Raw genomic sequence first — 18,163 nt, forward strand, 5'->3', positions numbered from 1 at the left:
AGTGATTCCCCCTGCTTCCTCCTCCCATCCCTGATAACCACCAAAGAACATTGCTTTCTGTGTGTATACCTACTCTTGATATTTTATAAAAGTGAGACCACACAATATTTGTCCTTTTGTGATTGACTTATTTCACTTAGCATAATGTCCTTCAGATTCATCCATGTTACGTTTTGTGGACTCGTTATTCTTTACAGTTGGATAGTATTCCATTGTATGTATGTACCACAATTTGCTTATCCATCCATATCATTTAGGTTGTTTCTATCTTTTTGCTATTGTGAATGATCCTTCAATGAACACAGGTATGCATATGTCTATTCGTATCACTGCTCTTATATCTCTAGGATATATACTTAGGAGTAGGATTGCTGGATCATAAGGTATTTCTATTTCTAGCTTTTTCAGGAAGCATCATACTGTTTTCCATAGTGGCTGTGCCATTTTATAATCCCATCAGCAATGTATAAGGGCTCCAATCACCCCCCACAACTTATGCAGCATTTGTTGTTTTCTGTTTTTTAAATCATTGCCATTTTTGCAGGGGTGAGGTTGTATTTCATTGTAGTTTTGATTTGTATCTCTGACTCTGTCCTATAGGGTCGCTATGAGTCGGAATCGACTCGACAGCACCGGGTTGGTTAATGGCTAATGGCAGGAGAAAGATGTGGCATTCTGCTTCCATAAAGATTTACAGCCTTGGAAACCCTATGGGGCAGTTCTGCTCTGTCCTGTGGAGTCACTATAGCAATGGGTTTGGGTTTTAATGGCTAGCGATTGTGAGTATCTTTTCATGTATTTGTTGGCTGCCTGAATGTCCTCTCTGGTGAAGTGTCTGTTCGTGTCTTTTGCCCATTAAGATTTTTTCCCACTCTGTAGGTTTTCTTTTTACTCCCTTGGTAAAGTCTTTCGTGAGCCTGAGCATTTAATTTTTAGGAGGTCCCAGTTACCTAATTTATATTCTGTCATTTGTGCATTATTAGTTTTGTTTGATAGACTATTTATGCCAAAAATTAGGTCCTCTAGTATTGACCCTATATTCTCTTTCAGGAACCTTATAGTTTTAGCTCTAACCTTTAGGTCTTTGATCCATTGAGTTAGTTTTGTGCAAAGTATGGATCCTGATTCATTTTTCTGCGTATGGGTATCCAGTTTTGTCAGCACCATTTGTTAAAGAGACTGTTTCTTCCCCTGTTGAATGGACTTTGACCCTTTGTTGAAGATCAGCTGACCATAGATGGATGGATTTATTTTGGGTTCTCAGTTCTATTCTATTGGTCTATGTGACTGTCGTTGAACCAGTACCAGGCTGTTTTGATTACCATGGCTGTGTAGTAAGTTTTGAGATCAGGAATTGAGGGGCCTCCTGCTTTGTTCTTCTTTAATATTGCTTTAGCTATTGGGGGCCTCCTTCCATTCCACATAAAGTCGAAGATCAGTTTTTCCATTTCTTTAAGAATGTTGTTGGTATTTGGATTGGGATTGTATTATAACTGTAGATCACTTTTGGTAGTGTTGACATTTTCACAATGTTAATGTCTTCCAATCCATGAGCATGGAATATTTTTCCATTTATGTAGGGAAAAAAAAAAATTTTTTTTTTTTCCTTTTAGTGTCTTACAGTAGCGTTTTATAGTTTTCCTTGTATAAGTCTTTTATGTCCCTGGTTAGGTGTATTCCCAGGTATTTTATCCTTTTGGGAACTATTGTAAATGATATGAATTTCTTGATTTCACTTTCAGAGTCTTCCTTGTTAGTGTAGAGAAACCCAGCTGATTTTTGTGTGCTAACCTTGTACCCAGCCACTTTTGCTGAATCCTTCTATTCGTTCCAGTAACTTTCTTGTGGAGTCTGTGGTTTTTTTTAACCTTGTACCCAGCCACTTTTGCTGAATCCTTCTATTCGTTCCAGTAACTTTCTTGTGGAGTCTGTGGTATTTTCTATGTATAAGATCATGTAGTCTGTGAATAAGGATAGTTTTACTTCTTCCTTTCCAATTTGGATGCCCTTTATGGCCCTTTCTTGCCTTATTACTCTAGCTAGAATTTCTGGTACTGTGTTAAGTAACGGTAGTGATAAAGGGCATCCTTGTTCTCATTCCCGTTTTCAAGGGGAATGCTCTCAATCTTTCTCCATTGAGAATGATGATTGGCTGTTGGTTTTGCATATATGCCCTTAATTGTGTTGAGGAATTTGCCTTCTATTCCTATTTTGCTGAGACTTTTTATCAGGAAAGGGTGTTGGATTTTATCAGATGCCTTTTCTATGTCGGTTGAGATGATCATATGATTCTTTTCCTTTGTTTTATTTATGTGGTGAATTACATGGATTGATTTTTTAATGTTGAACCATGCTTGCATCCCTGGTATAAATCTTGCTTGATCAAGATGTATTATTTTTTTGATATGCTGTTGAATTCTGTTGACTAGAATTTTGTTGAGCGTTTTTGCATCTTTATCTGTGAGGGATATTGGTCTGAAATATTCTTTTTAAGTGGAGTCTTTGCCTGACTTTGGTATCAGGGTTATGGTGGCTCCATAGGAGGAATTAGGGAGTATTCTTTCCTTTTCTAGGTTCTGGAATAGTTTGAGTAGAATTTGTATCAATTCTTCTCCGAATGTTTGGTAGAGTTCTCCAAGGAGGCCTTTTGGCCCAGGACTCTTTGTTGTTCTTGGGAGGTTTTTGTTTTTGTTCTGTTTTGTTTTTAAAGCCCTCTTTGATTTCTTCTTTTGTTATGGGTCTATTCAAATTTTCTCCATCTATTTGTGTTAGTTTAGACAGGTAATGTGTGTTTCTAGAAATTTGTCCATTTCTTCTGGGTTTTCAAACTTTGGTGGAATACAGTTTTTCATAGTATTCTGTTATGATCCTTTTTATCTCAGTTAACTGTCCCATTTCTTTCTCTTTTTTTTTTTTTTGGTTATTTGCATCTTCTCATTTTTTTCCTTTGTCAATTTGGCCAGTGGTTTGTCAGCTTTATTAATCCTCCTAAAGAACCAACTTCTAGTCTTATTGATTCTATTATTTTTTTCCGTTTTCTATTGCCTTCATTTCTGCTCTGATCTTTATTATTTAATTTTTCTGGTGACTGTGGACTTCTTTTGCTGCTCCTTTTCTATTTGTTTGAGTTGTAGGATAAACGATAGATTTTTGCCCTTCTTTTTTGAAGTGTTCATTTATTGCTGTAAATTCTCCTCTGAGCACTGGTTTTGCTGTGTCCCAGAGGTTTTGATATGTTATATTTTCATTCTCATTTGATTCTAAGAATTTATTTCATTTTTAATTTTAGCTGATACCCAAACTTTTTAAGTAACGTGTTTTTCAGTTTCCATGTCCTCTCTGTTATTGATTTCTAGTTTTTATTGTGTTATGATCAGAGAAGATGGTTTGTATTGCTTCAGTGTTCTGTTTGCAGTTTTTAAAACTGTTAGATACTTTCTGTTCCTTGAAACACTTGGCTTCCATAACTTCATACTATTCTTGTTTTTTTAACTTTTCTCTGATTGTTTCTTCTTTGTCTGTATTGAGATTTCCTGTTCCTCCACCAAACCTTGAATGCTGGTATTCCCCAGCCTTCTTTTTTCACACTATACACCTTCTAAAATTTATATGCTGATGATACATAGATCTGTGCCTGTAGCTCAGATCTTTACTGAACAGATCATAATAAGAAGCTACGGTGAGATACCACTTTTTCATCTGTCAGTTTAAAAGTACCAAATCTTTGATTATGTACCATGTTGACAAAGGTGTGGAGAAATAGATGCTTTCCTGAGAGCTGGTGGAATGACATCTGTGGAGTAACTTGGCAATATCTATCAAAATTTAAAATGTGCAGTCTATCCAAGGGTAAGGTATAGAACAGTGTATGTAAAAATGCTTTCATTTGTGTTTAAGGTATATATACATATGCGTATATCCACAAAAACATGTAGTATCTCTGAAAGGATACATAAGAAATAAGTAACAGTGTCTGCTTCTAGAGAGAGAAACTGGGGAAGAGAGGACTAAGGTGAGAGGAAAACTTACTTTTTACATCATGCCATTTTGTGTTTCATACCATGTGCATGCAGTTATCTAGTCAAAACATTTTTTTTAATAACAATTTTAAAAAATGATTGCAGAGTATATAACTAACTCCTAAGGCACTGTGGCATTAAATATATTGTTTTTGTTTCAGATGGGTAATATCAAATGAAACTTATTTTAACTTAAAAAGTAAATTTAGTGTTTCAGAGACATGATTTTAAATCCCAAGTCCACAGAGACATGTCATAATTGACTTTCTATCTAATTGCAGAATAACTGCCTCTTCATCATTGGGAGCTTGTATACCTTTCATGAGGATGTTTCCTATTCAGATATTATCTGAACATTTAAAAATAGCTACGAAAGTGCTAAGTTTCTGTTTGGGCTGATGAGAGATTTTTGGAGTGTATAGTGCCGAAGATTATACAGCATGGTGAATGTAATTAATGTCACCACATTATATACTTAAAAATGGTTAAAATGACAATTTTTGTTACATAAATAATAAAAAATTTTAAAATAGCCACAATATCTGATTCCATTTCCATGAAGGCCCGCTAGAACAAATAACTTTCTCAGTTGATTCCTTCAAGGTGTTTTAGAAAGAGACAAATAAAAAAGAGATGTTGCGTGTTTTTTTTCGTTTATGATTTACACATAAGCATGTATGTATAAATTGATTAAAGGTATCTCTGCCTAGTTTCATGCTGTAACCTCCAAAATGGATGCTTCTGCTTAATGTAGTTTTAAATTATGCCTAATAAGTGATTTAATAACATTACTTGCCTAAGATTAAATTTTATTTCCTTTTGATGGCTGGAGCCCTGGTGGCACAATGGTTAAGAGGCCGCCTGCTAACCAAAAAGGTCAGCAGTTCAGATCCACCAGCCACTCCTTGGAAACTGTAAGGAGCATTTCTGCTCTGTCCTGTAGGGTCTCTATGAGTCAGAATCAACTCGTTGGCAACAGGTTTGGGTTTTGGTTTTTGATGGCATGAGAAAAGAGAAACGGGCAAGGTAACTGTTTTGAAAATAATGTGATCTCCTTGTTGATGTACATAGAAGGAACTAGCAGGAGAGCTACACACTTTGTTATGAAGCCATTTTAATAAAGATTGAAACATAGTAAAACAACACAGTGCTACCCAAATGCAGCTAGTGGATGAGCTCATGCATTAGCATGTCTAGTATCAAAACTGTACCCACAGGTTTTTTTCTTTTTTGATTCCCATGGTTTCTTTTTTTTGGTTCATCAAAGGATTCAGAAACAAATATTTTTAAGAAGAGGTGGAGTTCCTAGAAGGGCCATTAATTTATGTCCTAATCTTTTTATACACTCAAAATACTAAGCATTTCTGGTTTCCATTTTTTTTTTTTATGTTATGGGGATGTCATGGATTGAATTGTGTCGCCCCCAAAATGTGTCATCTTGGTTAGGCCATGTGTGGTTGTCCTCCATTTTGTAATTTTCCTATGTGTTATAAATCATAATATCTGCCTGTGGTTAAAGAGGATTAAGGTGGGATGTAACACCCTTGCTCAGGCTACATTCCTGATCCAGTGTAAAAGGATTTTCCCTGGGGTGTGGCCTGCACCGCCTTTTATCTCTCAAGAGATTAAAGGAAAGGGAAGCAAGCAGAGAATTGGGGACTTCATACCACCAAGAAAGCAGCATGAGCAGCAGAGCACGTCCTTTGGACCCAGGGTCCCTGTACCTGAGAAGTTCCTCCGCCAGGGGAAGTTTGAGGACAAAGAATCTTCCTCCAGAGCCAACAGAGGGAGAAAGCCTTCCCCTGGAGCCGACACCATGAATTTGGACTTGTAACCTACTAGGCTGTGAGAGAATAAATTTCTCTTTGTTAAAGTCATCTACTTGTGGTATTTCTGTTATAGCAGCACTAGATGACTAAGACAGGGGACATCCAGATACTTTCCAAAATGCTTTGAGGTCCTTGGACAGAGACCATTGTAATGACACTGTACTAAGTATTTGACAAAGACTTATATATGAAAAGAGATATATAATACAAGCATAAATTATTGCTATATTAGTATCATATCACAGTGAAGCGCTCTGCAGCCTCTTGAATATAAAAGAATATTTCTACATTTGGTCCCAGCAAACGCTATTGTGCTATTCTAAAATCCACAGCACAGAAATTATAAGACATCCGCTCATAAACAGAAAGCAAATCACTATTCAGCATTTCCTGCCCTGTTTCCTGCCAATTTCAGATAATTAAAAACTTTTTTAAAACGTTTTATTCTATTCTGCTTTAATTCTGCTTCCTCCACCAAAAAAGAAAAACTTAGAAATTAAAACTCTGCATATAATAACAAATCCTTGGCTTTTCTTTTTAATTTTAATCCTGTGACATTAACTCTTTCTTCATTATTGCAGACCTCAGGATATCATTGTGTTTGTGATTGGAGGAGCCACATATGAAGAGGCTCTAACAGTTTATAACCTGAACCGTACCACTCCTGGAGTAAGGATTGTCCTGGGAGGAACAACAGTACACAACACGAAAAGGTAAAGGAAAACTTTCAGAGTCCTACAATTCTCTCCTTTTTCCCAGAAAATAAAGCATAAATTCCCTTTATATAGGAAAAGTTTGATCAATGCTGACCCAAATGCTGTAGTTTTTACAGTACCAGTTCATAAAATAATTTAGAGGTCTGTGTCAGATGAAGGATCTACCCCATTTGGTTAATAAATCATTTTATTAGGACAGAGACTTGGAAAGTAAAGGCCAGCCTGCACTGTTAATAATTTGTTTCCTATGTTTAAAGGAGAAATCGAATTGCTACAGACTGGCACTTTGAAAATGCCTAAACATAATGATAATGAACTCTGTGAGTTATTTTGTTTCATTTTTGCTAATAAACTATATTCATTTAATAAGTATTTAGTAAGAATAATACGATAAAGATCCTACCACAAGGAAGTCACTGTTTATTAGGGAAGATAAAACATAAAAAATAAGCCCTGGAAAGACAGATAAAAGAGCTATGGAATCTCAGAGTGGCTAAGGCAAATGAGTGAATGTTTCATGGAGAAGATAGCAGGGAACCTGAGCATTAGGTAGAAAAAGGACAGATAGAAGGGGAGCAAATTCTAGTCAGCATTAATCACACGAACAAGTTATAGAAAGCTGTAGGTGACATACATATACAAAGAACAAGTAGTCAACTAGCTAGAATATGTATAATAAAGTAAAAAAGTTAATTGAATGCCAGAATTGTGTAAGGCCTTGAATTCCAGGCTGAGAAATGCATACTGTCTGGGTGGAAAATGGAAAATCGTTCAAGGTTTTTAATCAGTGAAATTACCTGAGGATCACAGTATTTAGGAAGATGAATTAGGCAGCGAAGAGTAGAAAAGACAGATGAGGAAGAGACTGGAGAACTTGGCATAATGATTCAATTTAATGACTGGTGACCCTGAGAGAATCATGCTGAGCCGTGTTCTGTATCCATTGGGAGTTACTGGAGGTGTTTGTGTGCTTTTTCATTTTGTATTTTTATTATTTGATTTTTTAATGTAATTTTTTCCTTTATTATGGAGGTAATATTTGCTAATTCTGAAAGTTTTTTGAGTTCAGAAAGTATAAAGATTAAAAAAACCTCCCGTATGCTAATCACTGTTACATTGTGGTCTTTCCAGACTTTTTTCTAAGCCTGTGTAGGTATTTACATAAGTATGTGTGCAGAAAGGGATGTCATTGTACATTCTGTCTTACTATCTGTATTTCCTTATCTATGAGGTAAACATCTTTCAGTGTTAAATATGTAATTACTCATTCATTAAACAAATATTTATTGAAGGGTCAGATTGTCTGGGTTTGAATCCTAGCTTTTCCTCTTATTATTTTTGTGAATCTGGGAAAGTTACATACCTCTTTGTCAGTTTCTAAAACTCACTGGCCATTTATATATTTCTTTTTGTGAATTGCCAGTTCATGTTCTTTGCCCATTGCTTCCACTGGGTATTCCTCCCCCCAAAAAAAAATTTTTTTAAGAATTTTATATAATAACTAAGGATGTTGACCATTTGTCTGGCTTATATTTTGCAAATCATTCTCCCCTATTTGATGTTTTTGTTTCAAACAAAACAATTTTGTTTTGTTGTGTAAAAGTTGTATTGTTTTTTAAAATTTTTATGTAGTCAAAGTCACCAGTGATTTCTGCCTTTCTGTCATGCTTAGAAAGTTCTTCCCTAGCCAAGAGTATTTAAATACTGACCTCTATATTTTTTTTCATTTTTTTATGACTCAGATTTAAAGTTATATCTTTAATCTATTAGAATTTTATTTTGATATAAGCAGTGCAATAAGGTTTTCTTTTATAACTTTTACAGAACTATTACATATATATAGGAAGATATACAGATGATAAGTGGACACCTCAATGAAATATCACAAAGTAGACACATCTATGTAAGCACCACCCAGCACCCCAGAAGCCTCCTGTATGCCTCATGCTCCCTCTTTATTACAACTACCCACCAATAATCACTATTATGGCTTCTGTCACCACAGATTAGTTTTACCTATCCTCAAAAGATATTTATTGAATTACTGAGGAAATAGAGCCTAAAATTAATCTCTTTCTCATAAATAATACAAGGAGTTTAGAATATTTCAACTCTAATCACCCTTCTCCCAATTTTCAAGCTATTGTTGTCCAACATTTGGTTCCACCTTGTTTTTATAATCCCCAAATTAATAGTTATCATTATTTTCTGTATTCAATGTCTACTTAGATTTGCCTACATATTTTCTTTTTTTTTTTAGTTTCTTTATTCTTGGCTCTTCCTTCTGATCCAGTTTCCTTCTTACTAAAGAACATCCTTTAGTATTCCTTTCAGCTACATATTTCAGTAGTTCTTTGACCTTTCTGTCTTTGTCTAAAATTGTCTTCCTTTAGCTTTAAGTACAGAATTCCAGGTTGATCATTTTCTCTGAGCACTTAAAAGCCAGAAGACAATGAAATACTATTTTCAGTTGTTGCTATTAAGCCTGTTCTCAATATTGTTGTTTTTCATTTGCAATATTTTCTTCTCTGATTCTTTTTAAGATTGTTTTTTGTCTTTGGTATTCTAGTTTCAGTATGCTGTATCTAAATATGGGTTAATTTGTAGTTACACCACTTGGCATAGAAATTTATGTTTGGCATAATTTCTGGAAATTTTCCAGTCATTGTTTCTTCAAATATTGTCTCTTGTCATGGATTGAATTGTGCCCCCTAAAAATATGTGTCAACTTGGCTGGAACATGATTCCCAGTATTATGTGGTCAGTCCTCCATTTTGTGATCTGATGTAGTTGTCCTATGTGTTGCAGATTAGGGTGGGATGCAGCACCCTTACTCAGGTTACCCTGATCCATTGTAAGGCGAGTTACCCTGGGGTGTGACCTACATCACCTATTATCTTACAAGACATAAAAGGAAAGAGAAGCAAGCAGAGAGGGACCACATTACCACCAAGAAAGAAGATCTAGGAGCAGAGTAGGTCCTTGCACCTGAGGTACCTGCACTGAGAACCTCCTAGACCCAGGGGAAGATTGAGACAAGGACCTTCCCCCCAGAGCCTACAGGGAGAGAGAAAGCTTTTCCCTAGAGCTAGTGCCCTGAATTTGGACTTTTAGCCTCCTAAGCTATGAGAGAATAAATTTCTGTTTGTTAAAGCCATCCACTTTGGGTATTTTTGTTATAGCAGCACTAGATAACCAAGACACCTTTCTTCCATTTTCTCTATTCTCTCCTTCTAGAACTCCTGTGAGATATATGTTGGACTTTCATCTATTCTTCATGTTTCCTAACCTGTCGTCTATATTTATCTCTCTTTGCTGCCTTCTGTGTAATTTTTTTTCAGATTTGTATTCTCAGTAATGCTCTTTTCAGCAGTGTTTAATCTGTGTTTAATTTATCCACTGAGTTTTTAATTCCAAAGATTATATTTTTATGCCTATAAGTTCTATTTGCTTCTTTTTCAAATTTGCTTAAATGTTTTTGATAATACCTTCTTCTTTCCTCATATTGTCAAATCCTTCATTTTTCCTTAATTACACTAATTCTATAATCTGAAGTGCTTGGAGATCTAATTCTGCTGTTGTGTCTGCCAACATGAGCTTTTGATGACTCATTCCTCAGGTGTTCTACCATTTGGATTATAAGTTATCTTAAACAGAGTTTTCTCTGTGGGATTCCTGAGGAGCCTAAATTGAAAACGTATCTCTCCTGCATAGTTTTACCTTCACTTAAACCAGATACCCCAAGAGTACTGTCAGCCTGGAATAATTTTTCTATGTTAATTTCTATACTTAAGGGTTCCTGAACCATGCAGAGCCAGTAACAGGATTTTCAAGCTTCCTTGTTATCTCCTTGTACAAATAGATTTTATTTATTTATTTTTTAGTCCACTTTTTTAGTGAGGGTCTCTATATTATGTGGGAGTCTCAATTCTAACTCTCTTTCTTACTCATATATAAGCCTGTCTCCTGACTCTGTGTGGCTGTTAAGATACAGCGCCTTGTTTATCAACACAGGGTAGTCTCAGCATCAGTTTGTACTTACCAACCTGATTTTTGGTTCTGATTTTGCTATGACCCATGGAGATTTCCCTTACTTTCTTAAGGGCTTAGCTATTCATTTAAAAGGATGTTTGTCATTTTTTACGCAGCATTTCTTGTTTTGTTTTGTTTTTTCACAAGAGAATTTTCACCTTATCTGTTGTTGTTGTTGTTAGGTGCCGTCGAGTCGGTTCCGACTCATAGCGATCCTATGCACAACAGAACGAAACACTGACCGGTCCTGTGCCATCCTTACAATCGTTGTTATGCTTGAGCTCATTGTTGCAGCCACTGTGTCAATCCACCTCATTGAGGGTCTTCCTCTATTCCGCTGACCCTGTACTCTGCCAAGCATGATGTCCTTCTCCAGGGACTGATCCCTCCTGACAACATGTCCAAATATGTAAGACTCAGTCTCGCTATCCTTGCCTCTAAGGGGCATTCTGGTTGTACTTCTTCCAAGACAGATTTGTTCGTTCTTTTGGCAGTCCGTGGTATATTCAATATTTTTCACCAACACCAGAATTCAAAGGCGTCAACTCTTCTTTGGTCTTCCTTATTCATTGTCCAGCTTTCACATGTATATAATGCCATTGAAAATACCATGGCTTGGGTCAGGCGCACCTTAGTCTTCAGGGTGACATCTTTGCTCTTCAACACTTTCAAGAGGTCCTTTGCAGCAGATTTTCCCAATGGAATGTGTCTTTTGATTTCTTGACTGCTGCTTCCATGGCTGTTGATTGTGGATCCAAGTAAAATGAAATCCTTGACAACTTCAGTCTTTCTCCATTTATGATGATGCTGCTCATTGGTCCAGTTGTAAGGATTTTCATTTTCTTTATGTTGAGGTGTAATCCATACTGAAGGCTGTAGTCTTTGATCTTCATTAGTAAGTGCTTCAAGTCCTCTTCACTTTCAGCAAGCAAGGTTGTGTCATCTGCATAACGCAGGTTGTTAATGAATCTTCCTCCAATCCTGATGCCCTGTTCTTCTTCATATAGTCCAGCTTCTCGTACTATTTGTTCAGCATACAGATTAAATAGGTATGGTGAAAGAATACAACGCTGACGCATGCCTTTCCTGACTTTAAACCAATCAGTATCCCCTTGTTCTGTCCGAACAACTGTCTCTTGATCTATGTAAAGGTTCCTCATGAGCACAATTAAGTGTTCTGGAATTCCCATTCTTCGCAGTGTTATCCATAGTTTGTTATGATCCACACAGTCAAATGCCTTTGCATAGTCAGTAAAACACAGGTAAACATCCTTCTGGTATTCTCTGCTTTCAGCCAGGATCCATCTGACATCAGCAGTGATATCCCTGATTCCACGTCCTCTTCTGTTCTAGGAAGAAGGACCCGGCAGTCTACTTCTGAAAAGCATTAACCAGTGAAAACCTTATAAATAGCAGCTTTCACCTTATCTAGTCTGCCATAATTCCAGAAATGGAAGTGTCAGTGTACTTATTATCTTGGGAGAGTACAAAATAGTAGTGCCATTATGTGAGCTTTATTCTAATTTGAAAACTATCAGGTAATATTATTTGGAAGGTCAGCCTTGCATCCTAAAATGTCAAACTGAGGATTTTGTACCTAATTCAGTACAATAGTCCCCCCTTATCCAGGAGTATACGTTCCAAGACTCCCAGTGGGTACCTGAAACCACTGATAGTACTGAACCCTGTATAGATTATGTTTTTCCTGTATGTACTGTCTTAGTTATCTAGTGGTGCTATAACAAAATAGCACAAGTGGATGGCTTTAGGAAACAGAAATTTATCCTCTCACAGTCTAGGAGGCTAGAAGTCTGAATTTAGGGCATCAGCTCCCAGGGAAGCCTTTCTCTTTCTGTCAGTTCTAGGGGAAGGTCCTTGTCTTTAGTCTTCCCCTGGTCTAGAAGCTTCTCAGCACAGGGACTCCAGGTCCAAAGGATGCACTCCGCTCCTGGCAAGTCTTTCTTGGTGGTATGAGGTCCCTTTTTTCTCTGCTGGATTCTCTTTTTTATATCTCAGAAAATTGATTCGGCATACAACCTAATCCTCTAGATTGTGTCCTGCCTCATTAACATAACTGCCTCTAATCCTGACTCATTAACATCATAGAGGATTTAATACCACATAAGATAATCACATCAGATCACAAAATGGTGGACAACCACACAATACTGGGAATCATGGCCTGGCCAAGTTGACACACATTCTGGGGGGATACGATTCAATCCATAACACATACATACCTATGATAAAGTTTAATTTATAAATTAGACACAGAGATTAACAACAATAACTAAAAATAGAAGCACTTTACATATCAAATTGCCAGCATCACTACTGTTCAGTCTTGGGGCCGTTATTAAGTAAAACACAAGCACTGTGTACCTCAATTGACCATGGGTAACTGAAACCGCGGATAAGGGGGGAACTACTATAGTCAGTGGAGCCCCACTGAATATTTTTGAGCACAGAAGTGACACAATGTTACCACAACTATTTTATTCAAGTTTCTCCCCTTGCTACTGCTGTTGCTAACAGTAATAACGATAACGATAATGATAGTTCATACTTATGGAGCATATATTGTACGCTCGGTACTCTACTAAGTACTTTATATATATTAACTCATTTAATCCTCACATAAGGTACGTAAAAAAAACCCCATTGCCATCGAGTCAATTCTGACTCATAGCGACCCTATAGAACAGAGTAGAACTGCCCCATAGAGTTTCCAAGGAGTGCCTGGCAAATTCAAACTGCTGACCTCTTGGTTGGCAGCTGTAGTGCTTAACCACTATGCCACCAGGGCTTCCATAAGGTACGTACTATATTATTATTGCCACTCTGTATATGGAAACTGAGGCACGGAAAGGTTAATTAACTTGTCTAAGTAAACCTGGTGGTGTAGTGGTTAAGTGCTATGGCTGCTAACCAAAGGGTCAGCAGTTCGAATCTGCCAGGCACTCCTTGGAAGCTCTATGGGGCAGTTCTACTCTGTCCTATAGGGTCGCTATGAGTCAGAATTGACTGGATGGCACTGGGTTTGGTTTTGGTTAAGTAAACATAGCTAATAAGAGATAGAGTGAGAATTTGAAGCCAGAACCCATGCTTTTAATGACTATGTATTTCCTTCATAAGTATTAGTAGAATGTCTGACACTGTACTATTGTCTAAATAATATTTAATAATTTAGGGTTCAAAAGGTTTTACTATTTGATGACAATTATATAAGATTTATTTTCTTGATCCAGATGGGTTCTCTCATGTATGTTTAGATAAATCATTTGCTTTTAAGTAGGCTTTAATTCAGAATTCAAAACGATTACTTGACCCTTAAATGATCCTTCTGAGAATTGATATTTCCCACTGAGTGTCCATAGCGCCATGGCCAGTGCCTAAGGATTGTAGCATCTTCCCTTTAACTTGAAATATCAGAAGTTTAAAACTAAATACGTCTCAAGTTTTAAAACATTGGATTTAGTTGGAAAAATAGATTAGCAAAGATTTTTATATATTTGTGGCTTAGTCATATTACCGTAAATATTCATTTTCAGGTAAGTTTGACTAATTAATGACATTGTGAATAAAACTTCATTTTACTATTTAAACGGGGAAAAAATCTAGTTTTTTCCTTAAACTAGTACACAGTTCCTGAGCAAATAATCTTTTGCATAAAATTAAGAAGGTAAATCAGCCCTGCAAAAGCTTTAGGCCTCCAACTGCAGTCAGTTTTGATCTTTGTCTGACCTAACACCATGCTAAGCAATATACTACATTACCTTTGAGCAAGTATCCTTAGCAATAGAAGGTTCAATAAAATCTTGACCAGGATTAGTCACTGGCTCCTGACCAGTGAAACTGGAAGAGGGATTTGCCATGATAATTGCCAACTTGGAAAATGATTTAGTTGATCTTTGCAAAGCATAAATGATCCAATATCAGGTTTTTATAATTTTCTGTAATGAATCTGTAGCCTCTAGCCAGGAAGTAAATAGTAAAATTTATCACTGTCAGAAAGAAGATAGTGAAATTTATATTCCAGAGACCAGTTATTGTAAATAACTGAGAGCAGCACAGACAGCTTCAGCTTTTAATGGAAAAGCTCAGTTTTCATGATAAATGTGGGCTACCTTGGATATTAGCAGCATATTCAGTAAGTTCCCAACTCCAACTGCTTCTTAACACATATAAGTCCTGGACTCTCAGTAAATGGAGGGGTTAATATATATTTTTAAAACCACAGTTTTGGTATATTGGATATAGTAGGGCTGCTGTGAGCTAACAATACAAACCTTGATTTTTTTTTTTTTGGCGGGGGAAGGGGGAGAATTGAATATTTGTTTCTGTAAATTGTCAGGGTTTCATTTTTGAGGGAGTTTTTATTTGTGCAGTTTCTTGTGTACTACATGATTTCTTTTTTAAGGAAACGGCCATAGGAATAAGTGACAAAGATAACCAAGAGCTCTTACAGCACCAACCATTATTCTGAGAGACTATGGCAATCAGGAAACAGAATGTATTTTTAGATGTGCCCTCCTTTTATACTTGGAATCATGTAAAACATGGTATGGGCTCTTCCAGAGGGTTTTAGATTGGTGGATATCCCAATAAGCAGGAAAGAAATCCAATCTTCTAGCTGTGAGCATGTTGTGCTGATAGAAAAGCTACTGTTCTTCTAGAAGCCCTGGTGGCACAGGGGTTAAGGGCTACGGCTGTTAACCAAAAGGTTTGGCAGTTTGAATCCATCAGCTGCTCCTTGGAAACCCTGTGGGGCAGTTCTGCTCTTTCCTATAGGGTCACTATGAGTTGGAATTTACTCGATGGCAATGGGTTTGGTTTTTTTGGATGAGTCCTTCCACAGAAGGAGCCCTTCTGGCACAACCTGTTAAGTGCCCAGATGCTAACCAAAAGGTTGGCAGTTTGAACTCATCCAGCAACTCAGCTGCAGGAGAGAGACAGCAATCTGTATCTCTAAAGATCAAAGCCAAGAAAACCCTATGGGGCAGTTGTACTCTGTCACATGGGATCGCTGTGAGTTGAAAATGACTTGACAACACCTAACAAGACCAACATCCTTCTAGAGTAGGAAATGCTTGTCATGGGATATTTCTAGACTACAGGTCACTTGGTTTCCCCTGATCTTTACAACTCTTTAATAAAATCTGAGTTTACTACACATTTATTCTGCAGTCATATCCCAGCACCAACACTTACTAGTTTATACCTTTGGACACATTACTTAATGTAATGGGTAAAATGGGTGAGAATTGGTCTCCTACATCTTAGAAAATACATGTACCCTTACTCCTCATGAGTAATTTTAACAACCTTTATCCTGGGATACCCTCTGTTTCTAAAGTACATTCAAATTTCCTTTACTGTATATTGAAACAAGATCTTAGTTGTAGACAAAACTAAAAAATAAAGTATAGAAAGCAATTCTTTTCTTCCCTCCCTGGTATATTTCCAGAAATGAGTGTAATTTTTGGTGAAAGAATAGGGCCTATGTGTAAGTCAGTTTCTTCCATCTTAAGCCAGAGAGTACCTAAAGATACATATCCCATAGATTTTAAAAGAAACCATACATTCTTTGAATCTAAAAATCCCACTTGCTATTTAAGTTATAATTTAAGCCATCCCTTCTTAAGTATCGTCTTTCTTTAAAACAGTTTTTTTTGCGACAATTTTTTTTCAGTGATTCAAGCACTGGTTGCATAAAGCAGAGCTCTGTAAACGCAGATCTTCTGGAGTTAATGATTTGTTTCTATAGTCCTGCTCTGATTAGGTCTGATTATGGTTATCTTTGTTTAAAGTTAAGCACCATTTAAAATATTTGCTAAGACACCAGGGAACTTTGCAGAAGCTAGTTATCTCCTTAGCAACATTCTTAATAAAATTGCCTCTGAATAAAGAGAGGTGGTCAATTTTCTTCTCTTTTAATAGCTATATGAAGTTTAATATGAATTTTGTATTGCTTTCCCTTCTCCTTTTGTACATAATGAAATACAAAGAAGTAAAAGATAGTAACTGATCACAGAGGCCTCTTTAAAGGTATAACTTTCATGCTTTTTTGAAGGCCGAGAACCTGCCTTGAAAAAGGATCTGGGTAATGGATTCAGCAGTGACCTGAAATGTATGCAAGTGCCTGCCCCAAGCACTTAGTCCATCATGTCACTGGAGTCCATGCAGGTTTGCAGTGTGCAAACTGACATCTCCTGTCTCATACTTGCCTTTCTTATATTACTTTTCCCCCCTTACCACTTCCCTCTTTATCTGTCTGATTAGTCATACCAGCCTAAGATATCCTCAGTTAGAGGGGAAAATGTCAAATTTCAACTTCTAGAAATTATTTATGATATGAGTCATTGTTGGAAACCCTGGTGGTATAGTGGTTTAGAGCTACAGCTGCTAAGCAAGAGGTTGGCAGTTCAGATCTGCCAGGCACTCCTTGGAAACTCTGTGGGGCAGTTTTGCTGTGTCCTGTAGGGCCACTATCAGTTGGAATCGACTCAACGGCAATGGGTTTGGTTTTTGTTTTTTTTTTTTTTGGTTTTGATGAGTCATTGTTAGAGCAGCAATACCTATGTGGAACAGTTGGAAGTTGTATTGCCCTAATTATGAGGCCTAGAATAGATAAATATTTATTCAATAAATGAGAGCACCATAAAGTCAACAGTTCACTTGCTCATTTAACAGATATTTACTGAGCATAATTGGGATACCTCTATGAATAAAACAAAGATCCTAACCCTCATGGAGCTTACATTTTAATACGGGAAGAACCAAAATAAACAATAAACTTAATAAATAAATTTTACAGTAAATCAGAAGGTGATAAACAATATGGGGGGAGGTAGAGCAGGTGAAGGGAGATTGGTAGTATAAGGGGGGCAGTGGGAGTAAGTTGCCCTATTCAACATGATTGTCAGGAAAGGCCTCATTAAAAAGAGATTTGAGGAAGGGCTTGAAGGAGGTAAGAGAGAGAGCCAAACAGACACTGGGGTAAGAGCATCCCAGGCACAGCCAGAGTGGTGCTCCTAAGTCAGGAGCATGCAGTGTGTTCAAGAAGCAAAAGGAAGCTAGTGAGTCTGGGGCAGAGTGAACAATGGGGAAGGTAGCAGGCGATGCAGTTATAGAGGTATCATGGGCCTGATCATGGAAGGCCTTATAGACCACTGTGAGTACCGGCTTTGTCCATGAATTAGAGAGCACTATTTTTTTTTTTTTATATAGGGTTTGATCAAAGCTGTGACATCTGACTTGTGTTTTAGAAAAATCATCCTGGCTATAGGAGATTTAAGAGAATTATCCACAAAAACGAACATGTGTTTATTGTAAAAATGTGAATTCCTGGATGTATTTAAATAAGGTACACCCATTATTTATTTACCTACAAGAGACAGAGCCATTATTCTAGTTGTGTTGTTTCTGAAGCACATGTACTGCCTTGCAAATAAACGAGCATCTTGGTGTGGGTTTTGAGCTCCCTTGCCTTGCCACTTCACAAGTCAATCAATATTAAAGAGTTCTAGTCTCTGCTGGCAGGAATTGAGACGTTAAGTTGGCTGTG

The 18,163-nt window shown here is 36.9% G+C and overlaps 1 protein-coding gene across 7 annotated transcripts in view; it reads left to right on the forward strand.

Moving 5' to 3' along the window:
- The window catches only part of VPS45 (vacuolar protein sorting 45 homolog), a 93,774-nt gene that overhangs the window by 43,464 nt on the left and 32,147 nt on the right, over window positions 1-18,163 (forward strand). For all 7 annotated transcript variants that reach the window (XR_002785593.2, XR_002785596.2, XR_010321531.1 and 4 more), the window contains one exon: window positions 6,430-6,561. Coding sequence is in view for 1 of the 7 variants with exons in the window: in XM_003409504.4 (XP_003409552.1) it covers window positions 6,430-6,561 (132 nt within the window). In the remaining 6 variants the exon portion in view is untranslated. The remainder of the gene's footprint in view (window positions 1-6,429; window positions 6,562-18,163) is intronic.

This window comes from Loxodonta africana, chromosome 3 (genome assembly GCF_030014295.1).
Source record: "Loxodonta africana isolate mLoxAfr1 chromosome 3, mLoxAfr1.hap2, whole genome shotgun sequence".
NCBI lineage: Eukaryota > Metazoa > Chordata > Mammalia > Proboscidea > Elephantidae > Loxodonta > Loxodonta africana.